This window comes from Gadus macrocephalus, chromosome 3, assembly GCF_031168955.1.
Source record: "Gadus macrocephalus chromosome 3, ASM3116895v1".
NCBI classification, from domain to species: domain Eukaryota; kingdom Metazoa; phylum Chordata; class Actinopteri; order Gadiformes; family Gadidae; genus Gadus; species Gadus macrocephalus.
In genome coordinates, this window is record NC_082384.1 from 8,571,091 (window position 1) to 8,585,130 (window position 14,040).

Here is a 14,040-nt window from a genome sequence, read left to right on the forward strand (position 1 = left end):
GGTTCTGGGAGGCGTTCGGCACAGAGTCTAATCTACTCTAAAAAGGCCTTAGCATCGAATGTGGCTCATAAGGGTGGGGAGAAGGTGTATGACTAGGAAGCCCTAATTTAAAGAAGAAACAAAACAAACCTGCCTAAAACAAACAAATAAGTCGTCAAACAACAATGCAACGGTTTGGATCATGTGAGTCTTCTGTTCTGTTTTTTGACGTGTGTGGGAGTAAGTGAGATATTTTCCAGTAGATTATATTTAAATGTCTACCGCACACTCTGTAAAAGAACTAGCCCCTGCATTAATACAAATGAGCACCTGCAGCTGGCACAACAGATGTTTGAGAGCCCCGCTAGTCGAGTTTCATATTTAGAAAAAAGACAATGCAGAAACAATTTCGTACCATTGTGATGTCGATTATTAACAGAAAAAGATCATGTTTCCATTGAACCGCCATTTCAGTAAACTGAACCACTGTTGCCAGGATTACCCATATTACAATAGTATAGTAACTTCCATTTTTAATAAATATAATTAATAAATGAATGTCATTGTTTAAATCAAAAGTAACAGACGCCTTTCAGTGTAAAATCCTAATGTTTGGCCCATAGGACCAGAATCCAAAGGCTTTCTGTAATGCTGCTACAGATGTCTGCAGCTAATATAACCATTAAATCCAGAGCCACAACATTTAATTCAAACATATTTCACTATAAAATTAAGCCATCAACAGGCATCCAAAACCAAGGGAGTACGTTACGATTTTTTAAGAGATTAATGGACTAGAAAAGGCTGGGTCGGAAAGTAGTGGAGCGCCGAGAGCGTGATCCGAGAGAGGGCCAGGTACCGAGACCACCAGACCCAGCGTGGGACGTTGGCCTGGGGGAGCAGCGGGCCGGACCGACCGCCACAGCGTGGCCGATCCTTTTCCAGGCCTGTCTCTTTGAGTTTAGCTCAGCGAGCCACCTCCTACTCGCTCTCCCCCCACCCATTCTCTCCATCCCTTGATCCTGTTCTCTGCAGGTCCTTCCTCCAAACCACTCGTCCGGTCAATATTTCATATTTTTGCTATACCCCTTTTCTTTATTTTGGGTTTTGATTTGATTGTACATTTCTAATGACCACCTGCTGTCTATTTGATAACTATCGTCACTCACTCTCTTCAGTCTCAAAATAACAAACGGCCTCAAAGTGAACACAATTGTTCATCGCATCAACATACAAAAAAAGAGAATTTCAATAGTAATGGAGAAAGAAACACTTTGACGTCAACCCCGAACAGAAAAGATTTGCATCATTGTCATGCTCGCACTATTAAGGTAACACAGCGAATAACGATTGGCTCACGACTGCTCCCATCACACATGACAAAGTACTAATATTGTAAGAATTATCCAATGAGGAAGCCAAAATATTATCATGACATTGAATTTTAGCTGAAAACGTAACGGTGAGAATGAGAAAACGATTGTGATTCTATAAATGCTGATTGCAAATTCTTAGAATAAAAGGTTAAATATTATGAAATGATGTTGACTCTCATGTCTTTTAAAAGCGGCGTTGGCATCATCAACAATCTAATATTTGCCCTATTTCAAAAATAGATTTTTCACACGCCAAGATTATTTAATACTTTGATTTTGCTTGATCAAATTTGATGCATACAACACAATATGCTAATATAATTTGTAACACCCATTGCAAAAAAGGAGATAATACAAGTCAAACTATGGCACAGCCATTAGAGGGTGTGTGTGTGTGTGTGTGTGTGTGTGTCTGTTCAAACACGCTGTGTGGTAGTGTGGGTGTGGCGTTACACCTCGTGTGGCACTGGGCAGCCAAGATAAGACCTGATCCTATCCAGGGCCCACTTCTGTATCGCGCCCCCCCCCCCATCCCCCCCCCATCACCACCACCACCCACACACACCTAGCATCGTACCCCCACATACCAGTGTAATCTCATTTCACCCATTCCAATGTCCTGAACACACACACACACACACACACACACACACACACACACACACACACACACACACACACACACACACACACACACACACACACACACACACACACACACACACACACACACACACAGCATCGTCAATTCTGACAATCTATTCGTTGTTATCGGATACATTTCAAAATGAATAACACGAGGAAAGCCTTTCGAATGGCAGGGGGCCCTCCGTATTGTGAGCGGCTGCTGAGTTAGGAAGCCTTGGTACCAGCTCCTGGATCCAGAACCTAGACCCAGGATAACGCTGTTGGCACGCCATCCCATAGCAGGGACCCCAGAGCCACGGTTTAGGACTTGTGCGCTCCGAAAACCCATATAAAAGACACCCATTGCCAATCGTCAGCAAGTCTCTGCACACAGTGACGCACCAGGGTATGAACCCCTTTAAGAGGACTGGTCTGTTAGACGGTTATAGTCCAGACTGCAAAAGACGGGTCGGGAACGGACGGCACAGGAGAGGTTACATGGAGGAGTGGAAGAAAATACATTACATGAGGAGAAGGAATTGGGCTTACCTTGTTCCTGTACGAAAGAGGGATAACCTCTACCATGTACACACGCACACACACAGACCACGACATACAGCTCTCTAAGCCACAAGTCTTTCTGCCAGAGCAATACACACACACACACACACACGCAGACCCACACTGATGTGATCGGCCACCTCGATAGCGAGACAGGCCTTGCTCTCTAAGCTCTGAAACTAAGTTTGGTGTGCACTGACCAGGACGAGGAGGACAAAAACGTGAAGGAGAGAATTAGAAGGAGGGGTGTGAGGACTGAATGAGGTTTAACCATTACGAGTTCAGCTGAGCTCCAGTGCTCCGTGCCTACGACAACTAACAACTCATGGAGCAGGAATACACACAGCTCTCTGGGTGGGGAGACGCTAGGCGGGTGTCTGGGATGGTCGCTCTCCCACACCCTCTCCCACCCCACTGCTCTCCAACAGCCGCCAGGCTACAGATATTCACCGTGGGTTTGTCTCCCCCCCCCCCCCCCCTGGGGTGTGTGTGTGTGTGTGTGTGTGTGTGTGTGTGTGTGTGTCTGTGTGTCTGTGTGTCTGTGTGTGTGTGTGTCCATACTCTTGGCTAAAAGCTTATCTGAGGGGGTTGAGAAAGGATTAGATTATAAAAGTGTAAGAATTAGTGTGAACAAGTGACACAAACCAAGGGAGGAAGAAAGGGAAATGGAAAAAAAGAAAGACTGAAAGGATTGAAAGAGGAGTGGGACCGGAATCAATGTCCCTTGGAGAGAGAGAGCGAGAGAGAGAGAGAGAGAGAGAGAGAGAGAGAGAGAGAGAGAAATTCACAAAGTGTAGTGAATGTGATTTGATGGTGATGCCATTTATAAATCCCTCAAATAAAATTAGTTTATAAAGGTCAGGGAAAATTCTAGAAACGTTGCCACACTGCTTCTCCCCCGAACCCCACCAAACGACTGAGGATGGGTGTGTGTGTGCGTGCGCCAATGTGTGTCTGCGGTTGTGTGCGTAGGGGGTGGGCACTCTAGAAAGTCAAAGGCAGTTCCTCCCAAATTTCCTTTCCTTTATATTCCCTTTTTTTTTCACGTCCATACAATAAGCGCCGCTTCCTCCACTGAAAGCCCCCTCCCTCAGCAGCCCCCTCCCGCCCAGCGTGGCCCGGCCGCACCACACTCTCTGACCCCCCGTGCGCAGACATGGGGTCAGGCTCCAGAGATCACACAGAGGGGCCAGACAAGAAAGTCGAGGAGAAAGACGGAGCGGGAGAAGAAAGAAAGATCCAACCCCTATACCGCCTGCACCCCCACCCCTCCCAAAAAAAAAAACCTTGAGCCGCTCCCCCCCCCCCGCCTCCAAACCCCCACCCCCGGCCTCCACCCCAGAAACGAGTGGAGGAGGCAGTGAGCAGAAGCGCTCTTGCAGAAACGTCAGCCCAGGGAAATTCAAATGAGAAATAAGGAGCGAGAGGCAGAGCGAGAAAGGGAGAGGGAGAGAGAAAGAGAGCACAATAGTGAGAAATTGGGATAAAAGAAAGAGTGATGGGGTACTGGGTGGAGCTGGGGGGGGCGGCGGGAAGGGTAAAACCTGGAAAGAGGTTGCTGAGGCTGCAGGATAAGGTAATATGTAGATCTGGAGAGATTTGCAGCAGACACTTTTATTCATTTTCTGATTACTCCCTCCTTTGACCCCCCCCCCCCCCCACCATCTGCCCCTCCCTCCTCCAGACCCGCGGCACGCTGTTGTCTTTCCTTCTGTTTGTTTTTGGCATTAGTGCTCCTGTGTCTGTGTGTATGTACAGCGGCACGCTGATTAGAATCCAATATTTTATAAAACATACAAATATACACATTCCCTCACACACACATACACACACACACACACTCATGTCAGCATGCATGCAAACAAACAAATTTGAAGATGCCCGGGAGATGAGTAAAACTAAGGGGGGGGGGGGATTGTAACAGCTACAAATCTGTAAACATGGCCACACATGCACTGCATTAAACACACAAACATACGCACACATTCATTCCCTTTTCACTCCGCCTTAGCGGACTGTTCTGGGTGTTCTTACTGAGTTGGAGCACAGATCAGCCACCTTATTGTTATCCATCATCATAGTACACATTGTAATTCTCTGAAAACTAAAACATGAAGCCCCGCCCCTGACACACACACACACACACACACACACACCTGTGCTGTTGCTTGATTGTCCCTCCAGGTTGAGCGAGATGCTGTGATCTTCAACGTCCTTCCCTTGACCCAGGATCATCCAGGCCTCCAGGATGTCAGAGTTGTCGTCAGACTCTGATTCAGACTCTTCAGATTCTGAGTTCACAAGCACAACAGAGTCCAGACTGGGGCTCCGCGGCCTCTTTGCTCTCGTCTAGGGAAAGTCAAACAACAACCGCACCATTATTTTATTGGAATTCCAACCATCTATGGAACTTTATGGATATGGTGTCTTGCATTGACAACTTATCTGTGTATCCTTATGCTAGGTGAAATTAAGTCTGTTTTAACCCTTAGTTTAATTCTGATCGGTTGCAGCAATTTGGATGAAAGCAGTGTTGTTCAAGGAAATAGGGACCTAGAACCGGCAGCATCATCATAGGGTAACAATAAGGCAGGAGGAAGTACATCACGACAAAGACTGTACCTGTTGGGCTGGGGTTGAAGACAGCGGAACTCTCTTCGAACTCTGACCCTTGAGGGTACAGACTCCTTCATTATCATCTTCAGAGTGTATAATATCTGTACCAGAGTCGATGACAATTACTTCCTCCAATTTTGCAGAAGACCGTAAAGACTTTGCATTCGTCTTCCCTTTCTTAAGGTTATCTAACTTTAACAAGGCTTGTTTCAGTGCCTGGCATTCCTGCAGTCCATCCTTGCTTTGTTCAGGGTCTGCACTGACACTTCTTTTCCTCTCCTCCTTCTCATCCTGAAGGTCTTCCCCGTTCACCGCTCCGGTCTCAGAAGCGTAGTGGAGCTGGCTATAGAGGTGGAACTCCACCTCACTGTTGACCTCTGACCCATCTGAGTCCCCCTCCTCCCCATAGAGGTCATCCTCCAACTCCTCTCTGTCCTGGTAGTTACAGTACATCCCCTAAAACACACACACACCCTTCCTCGCACACAACACAGACATATACCGGCAGAACCGGGACCTCAGTGGCTGAGAATCTCCCTGTGGAGAGAAAAGAAAAGAAAACAAACATTAAAACGTTTTCAAATATACATTATGATTCACACTGTTATTACAAGTGAGGCAACCAGGACTACAAGGCTCAAGACTGATATGCTTGGAGCACACTGCCCTTTATGTGGTTCTGATCAATACTGTTGTTCATGTCAAATCAAGATACAGTACAACTGAGAACAAATATGGGTTCCAACTTTCCAAGGACATAGTACACTCAGTCAACCCTTTATGCCTCATACTGGTAACCTCTATAGCTTTTTTGCAGCTTTACGATGAGAGTACATACAGGGACATGAAGGGACCCCTGGCCCATTGCCCTGGTCAGTCCTGCGTGTCTGTGCCATGATGATTTGAAATGATTGGCTCCTAGACTACAGACACCCGTTGAAACGCTACGCTAGGTGGTCACAAGCTGCCCACCGGGGAATTAGGACGGGTGGCGACTCGCTCGTCAAAGGGTTCAAGAAAGACCATTTGTGAAAGTCAAGTACATCGAATAGCCACATGCAGATGGTGCAGGGGCTTTGTTATGTCATTTAGGGGTGATCAGCTACCCTCCTTGAAACAGTGAACGCTAACACATTGTAAAAGCCCAGTTACAATATTGTTGCAACCTCGCGGTGGTTCTTTATTATGGTGCTTTCCGATCATTGTCCATATTTGAGCAATTAGTTTGCCTAAAGCTAGCTGAACGCTAACGGCCAAAGTATACGTACTGTCCAGAAGTCTCATTAAGCACAGCTACATTAGAAGGTCAGAGAGAGGTTCAATAGTAAAACATGGACAGCCACTGTATAATAAAACAGTCTACTTATTGTAGACACTCCAATTCCCACATGTGTTCTCCTTACACTTACACGTGTCTGTGAGCACAACAGCCGGTAGGATGTAAACACAAACGGACGTTGCTTTTAATTGCGAAGCAAAGAAACAAACGAATGGGGGATTTCAGAAGGCTGTAATTGATATACCGCGTATATTATAATAGAAGGGAACATGCTTTAACTAACCTTAGGGCAACTGTAAAGTAGGGTTTCAGACTTCCTAGGCTGCTCTGGGGGTTACGAAGCCAGAAAACAGTTACTTCCGGGTTTACCACAGGGTAATAGGTTGGCCGATCAGAACGTTTCACCCTTTCGGGATTGCGCCGGTAGTGGTCTGTGAAATCAAACACATGTCCCCATAGTTGGACACAGGACTTTTACACAATGATACTTCCAAATTTAAATTTGGATGAACTGAATTATTAAGATTATTCGCATTTTGCTTAGGAAGATATAAGGATAAAGAACACCAATGGTAAAATACAGATAGCCCAAAATAATAATTCAACTTATTTCAACTAGGCCTATTTTAACATTTCCCCCAAGCAAATTTCCTTTTCTGATTATAAGACCATAGCAAATTATTAACTAAGAGGCTGTATATAAAAAAAACTTGATAAATACAAACTTTCATCCTGAAGACCTTTGTCAGACTGGTGATAAGCTGTGTTAAAACCATTTTTCTTGCATTAAGCTGTGAAAGCTCAAAGAATGCAAAAAGTTTTACTCCGTGTGTTTTTGTATGTATCTATACAAAATAGACCTTCATTCCTAGGCCATTATTGTTGATGTGAATATAAATCTAAATGTAAATGTAATTCAACAGACTTGGCTATCGCCATCACTCATATTTATTGCATGTAGGCAGGGGAACCATTAGGATACTCTGGCTGCTACGCAGCCTTTCAAACAGAAACATCCATCTTGTTTCCTCTTTGTAGGAATAATTGCAAACTCTGTATGTTTGAGCAAAGGGTTCCGCCCTACGAAAAATAGTGAGGGAATGATGTGATGATAGGGGATCAGAGTTAGAATGCCATCTGATCCCAGAAGTTTCTCCATGCGTGTCAGACACAGTAAAGGCCATCACAGAGTTGAATTGTCTCCTTCCAAAGGTTAGGCAGCACCACCCATGGCATCGGTGTCACCCATCTATACCGACATATACAATGCACACGCACATCACACATGACACACACACACACACACACACACACACACACACACACACACACACTCACACACACACACACGCACACACACACACACACACGCACACACACACACACACACACACACGCACACACACACACACACACACACACACACGCACACACACACACACACACGCACACACACACACACACACGCACGCGCGCGCGCAAACACATGCATGGACTCACATAGCGTATATCCTTCTCCACACATCACCCTGCATCTGCTTTGGTTTGGACAGTGCATATGGGGGGCCTTACTCCTTCCCTCTCTCCCCATATTTATCTCAATTGGATGCAGGTTTGGAATGCCTCACTGCCTCGGTGAAATTGTGATGCGGCTGCCTGATTCCGGGCCCCCTACATTTGTCGTTATTTTTCCGTTATTATTTTAAAGCGGAATATAGAGATAGGGGGGTGCGCAGGTAGGGAGGGGGTGTACGGACTGAATGAAGGCATCCTGTTCAGGGGGTGCATTTCAGAGCGTCCAGATCAGTGGCGTGTTTTAGATAGGCCTTCCGAGGCAGAGGTCCACTTCCAATCACACATTCCAGAGCAACGGTTCTGCCTGAGGAAGGGCCTTTATTGAGGAGAGGAGGCGGTGAAAGAAGCATGTCATTGTTCTCTCTGGTTTATTAGTGTGTTCCTTGTGGCTCACCCGCGCGTTCGGCAAATCAGGAGCTGTACGTTACTGCCACTGATGGAGGTTTGGAGAGGTTTATCAACACGGAAATTGTGGCATATTGGCAATGTATTTTAAGTGATGGCCATATGTCTACTATTTGCAACCTCATCTGCTTTGAAATTTCTGTATTGCCCGTCTAAGACGATCCCAGTTAGGACCTAAGTGCTCTATGTGAGGTGAAGTATGTTCATCACCCCCCATCAAAGGTAGATGCCTGGACCACAGTTATGCTTTAGTGAGGTCTACACTAACTTAGCACAATTTGAAGGGGGTATAATAACGAAGCCACTCAAAGGATTAACACTCAGACTGTAAATTAATTGCAATTTCATACAAGGGAATGGATATTTTATAGTGTGGGTACTGTATCGCCTTCTAAGAGTACGCAGACACACATTACTTTACATTGTGGTGGCCTCATTTGCATGTTGACATGCTCCAATTACTTGTTTACGTTTCCTTGTAACCGTATTCATCTGAAGCCCTACAGCGCCGCTGTTACAGCCCCGGTCTACAGAGACGTGCTGACGTGAGGACCTCGCCCTGGATGAACGCATCCCAACAAAAATGGCTGCCGTGCATCGATAGTGGCACTCTGAATGTCTGTCCTACAATGTATTGAATACATATAACCTAAAGAATAGCTCCCATTGATACTGGTGCTGGTACAACTCATTGCTGGACTTCTTCAGTTATATTTTCAAGTACAGTATGCAGCCCAGCAGCACCCACCGCTGCTGATGATCGTGTTTGGTTTAGTTTAGTTGATTGTATTTTTGTCAGGGTTGGACCGTCCACAATTCATTTCCTGTGCAGGGATGTAATAATATCAGATAGAAATACAGTTGTCTAAGGCAGCTGTTTTGACCACAACTGATGGAATTGATGAGTGTGAAGGTCGTTCAAAAAGCAATACTATTGAGTCCTCATGTCAATCATACTACTTTGTTAATATTTGTTCAAAAGATTTGCTGCAATGAGTGGAAATAAAGTCCCATATGTTCTCATTGGAATGTTAACACTTCATCACAATTATTTTGATACAATTAGTGAAAAGGGTAAATTCTCAGACTAGCATTTGATATAAATTTGGTTTTCAATAATTTCCACATGACAGAGAACAAGCTTAACAACACCTTTTTTGGAAGAAATCGGGCGACTTGTGTCTGTAGGGATTACATTTGTGAACACACACACACACAATTCATTATTGCACAATGACTCAAGTCCTCGTTCTAAGCACAAGATCACAATGGCAGGGGCCTTGTCCACTGCTCTCAAAGCGTCATGCTGAAATGTTTACCTTTACATACAAATCGCCTGGTGTCATGTTGTGTCACATAATGTTTCATGCACACATTAGGTGTCCCACTTCTATGACCCATAAGCCCATCTTGCATCTTCGACAGCCCCAAAGAGGAGGTGGATGTACTCAGGGACATGTTTGGTGTTCTATTATATTTTATTCAATCAAGTACACAAATAACAAATAAAAAACAAAAGCAAACTGATACGTTACATTGGCATATACAGTAAATGCATTTCTCACATGCCTTAGCAATAAATGTGTGGAACCAAACTGTGCAGAGGCAAAACAATATATTATGTAGTTCATGAATTTGTGTGTTTTCGTGTTTCTGTATTTGCAGCTTGTGTAAGCTATATTCTCCTGAAGGCTTTTATGCTTTACTTCAATGTGTTATCACTCAGAACATGGGAATATTTAAAAATGTAACTCACTTTGACTAACAATATTGAACAACAGACAATAATACAACCATAATAAAGTGTCCTTCCCTGTAAGCTATATGGATGACGCTCAACATTTGCACGGTTGAATAAAGCTTACAGGCCCCATAAATAAATTGCAACTATTCCTCTGTTTACGTGTTTACTTATTGTCCTAATCGTTTCTTTATTTCGTGTGTCTCGCACTCTAATGCGATTCTTTCCGGTTCCGCACGGTCAGAGCCACAGGTCATGCAACCAACAGCCTATTCTCCCCAACCCAGTTTCTTATTAATCATATTAATTAGTGCAGAAATGGGAAACAACCAAGTGAGGATTGATATCCGAACTATAGAAAATTGTTTTTTGATATCTTGGTGACATTGTGTATGAATATATACCCTCCATTGCTAGGTCTTTATTGTGAATAAATCTTAATAGGCCTATGCGTTTAATCCAATTAATGGATTTGAACGTTTCTGACATTTTCAGGATAAAGTGACATGTTTTATAACTATCCTAGAGAAAAAAGGTCATACCTTGAATCTTACTTTGCCTCGAATTGAAACAACGACAACAAAAATATGAATAATAATAACAACAATAATAATATTATTACTATTATTATTATTACTATTATTATCAATACATTAATATTAATTGTTGTAGTTGTTCACAGCATTAGCCTTTTTTTCGTGTACATATCTCAATGATAAAAATAATAAAAATGGACTCATTCATAACGTCAATATTTGCGATTATTTACGCATTGACGAGTTTCACGTACAATAGCGGCAAAACGTTACAAATGTTGTGTTTTGTTTCCCACAATCTGTGGGCGCGAGACGAAGGTCAGGGTCGCAGGGGGGCAGCGCAAGGCGACAGGTCGCGCCAAATGGGTCCCTGTCTCACGCTTTGTTCCGTCCTCAATTGTTTGGTGCTCGCGCCAGAACCCAGGGACCTACAACAGGGTGAGGGTGGCCTTTTCCTCTTCTAGCTATTTTTTGCCTTTGATTAATAAATGATACATAAATGTTTCAAGTTTGTTTAACATTAACATAATGGAGCTGGTGCGGTTATCTCAATCAATCAAGAGTTACAGGTGGTTGGGAAGGTTATTCAATCAGCTTGTGAAATGTGTATAAAATGTGGGAATCTTTGTCACACCCGCCGAATGTCATTAAACAACTTGAATGGGAATTTACTGATATAAAGTCGTCTATAAAGGACCACGCTCAATAACAGATCACGACGAGCCTCCTATGAGTAGTTGAGAAGACATTCGAAAAGAAACCCCGTTCTGACAGGAAACAAAGAAAACAAGAAGAATAAGTTTGAAGAAAAGTGAAACTCCAGTGACAGATGCTGCAGCGTCTTTTTATTGCGGGTGCCGCCTGCTCGCGTTCCCGTGTGCGCCTCTGTGGGTCTGTGTGTAGGTTGTGTGCTCGTGTGCCAGCGTGCGCATCTGTGGGTCCGTGTGTACGTGCGTGCTTGCGCGAGAAGACAGAAGGCCGGACATGAGCGCACATTGAGAGAGCGGCTCTTTTTACTCGACGTGATCATTTCACGCTTCCCCCGAAGCCTCTTTTCCACCTAAAACGTTTAGTCGCAGCTGAGTGAACACTTGCAGGAGTGCAACAGGGAGCGGAAGGGTCGAATTATTTCAACCTACAACTCACCCAAAAGTACTGTAGGGCGAAAAGGAGAGAAAAAAGAGAAGGAGCAAGTGAGAGAGAGGGAGCAAGAGAGAGAGAGAGAGAGAGAGGGTGGGAGTGTGAGAGAGAGAGAGAGAGAGAGAGAGGGAAAGAGAGAGACAGTGGAAGAAAAAGTTTTTCTCCCCCTCCCCCGCCTCCGTCCCTCTACCTTTCTCTCCACCACCTCCCCCTTTCCTACCCGGGAAGCATGGAACAAGAGCCCAAGAGTGCGGCGCTGCGGCTGGGGAGAGCAGGTAGGACGGCTTTGCCTCAACTTTGGGAAAGATCTTGGCATGGGCTGTTTGTTGTTATCTTGTTGGCTCTCACCCTCACATTATTTGTGCCTATATAGGCTATTAGGGTTTATTTTAACTGGATTTAGTTTTGTGTCTTTCTTTCAGTCCACAAAACAATCCTACAAATAAATACACTTTAGGTTAACTTTTCTCGATATATGCGGGTTTTTGGTTTTCTGATTATTTAGAATTTTGTGAAAATGCATTAATTCATAATTATTAAGACAAACCTATGTCATCTTACAATAAGCTGTGGTTGTAACTTGGGTTTCATGTGTGTTATATATATATATATACATTTATTTATTTATACATTTATGTATCCTTATATATATTATTTATATATCTTTTTTTAAAACATAATTTGAGTTAGTATTTAATTATAAATATGAATCATTACAATTATTGTTATAATTTGTACAATATTTGTATGTTTTATACAACTCCAAACGAAAATAATCTTACTATAGCTGCAGTTCTATAGGTGAAACTTTGATCTCGGCCATATGTTTCCTGTATGCTTATTCGTTACAAGGTTTAAATAATTTGCTTGCTGCTGTCTTCGGATTAGGGAAGTTGGCCTGGGGCATCACACGTTTTAATAAAATCCTGAACTCAATATTCCTCTAATTGGCATAGGCCTACATGGCGATGCTGGGACCAGGTGACCTGCAGGCGCGGTGCAAATAAACAGTCGCACGCAAGTCCTAGCGCGAGTAAACACACCAAGATAAACAGGCCTACTCACACAGACACAAGAACGGAGCACTTTATATAGATATGGCTTATTTATCGTTTTCTGATGGCTGAGTTTCAGACGATTAAACATATGTCCAATTAATTTCTGATATGGGCGGAGAGAATGATATGTTTTAATGCAATATAGGCCTACTATTAAACAGAGGCTGTCACGTGATCACATGATCACTCCGCTGCGACATCATTGATAATATGTCGTGTGTTGCATAGGTAATGCTGGCATGTGACCACCCTCCCTTTGGGGAAGGTAACTTGTCAGATGCATCCAGTCTCAGAGCAGCCCTTCCTCTGCGTGCAGTATATGTGCTTACAGGCCTGCATACGTCATAGGCCTATATGAACGTAGACTTTTTTTTATCCCATCCGCAGATGATGAGGTGGTCATAAATGCCTTGTTGCCTATCATCTGTCAAATTAGAATTATAATCTAAAACTTCTCAATCAAAATATTCGGCCGTGCCTCGCCCTTCCCCAACTAATTGCAGGATTCGGCTGATGCCGCAGTTATTGCGGTTATGTGTTTTTTCATTTTGTGGAAGGCTCCTAATAAAGGATGAAGGCCTCTATGGCACTATTGGATAACAATCCTGAGAGGGAATCATGGCTGACGGAGGGCTTTGACTTGTTCTGTGTGCCGATACCTACGTTCTCTCCGCCTCACTTTCACGTTGATTCCGTGGACGTGCTTGTGTTACAAATAGCAGCGCATCTTTAAGACGAGCTCCCCGCCACTCCCAGGTCCCCCGCGACGTGTTTGGTGAATGACTCCAGCCGTCCTGAAAACCGTCTCTGACGATCTGACGATATAAACGCATTGGTTTTTATGATTCCAAAACTTGGGTCAAACATGCACATCGCGCCATCACGCTCCAGTTTGAGGTGGAAGAAAAATAAGTAGAAGAAGAAGAAGAAGAAGAAGAAGAAGAAGAAGAAGAAAGAAGAAGAAGAAAGAAGAAGAAGAAGAAGAAGAAGAAGAAGAAGAAGAAGAAGAAGAAGAAGAAAGAGAGAGAGAGAGAGAGAGAGAGAGAGAGCGAGAGAGAGAGAGAGAGAGAGAGAGATGAGAGAGAGATGAGAGAGAGAGAGAGAGAGAGAGAGAGAGAGAGAGAGAGACGGTATAGGCCTAATGCAG

General features: G+C 43.9%; 1 protein-coding gene across 1 annotated transcript in view; it reads right to left on the reverse strand.

Moving 5' to 3' along the window:
- The window catches only part of zcchc7 (zinc finger, CCHC domain containing 7), a 45,218-nt gene extending 38,354 nt beyond the window's left edge, over positions 1 to 6,864 (reverse strand). The window contains exons 1-3 of the mRNA XM_060047028.1: positions 6,722 to 6,864; positions 5,166 to 5,696; positions 4,700 to 4,892 (exon numbers count right to left, since the gene is read on the reverse strand). Coding sequence (XP_059903011.1) covers positions 4,700 to 4,892; positions 5,166 to 5,612 — 640 coding nt within the window. The 5' untranslated portion in view covers positions 5,613 to 5,696; positions 6,722 to 6,864. The remainder of the gene's footprint in view (positions 1 to 4,699; positions 4,893 to 5,165; positions 5,697 to 6,721) is intronic.
- Between the last annotated feature and the right edge of the window lie 7,176 nt (positions 6,865 to 14,040).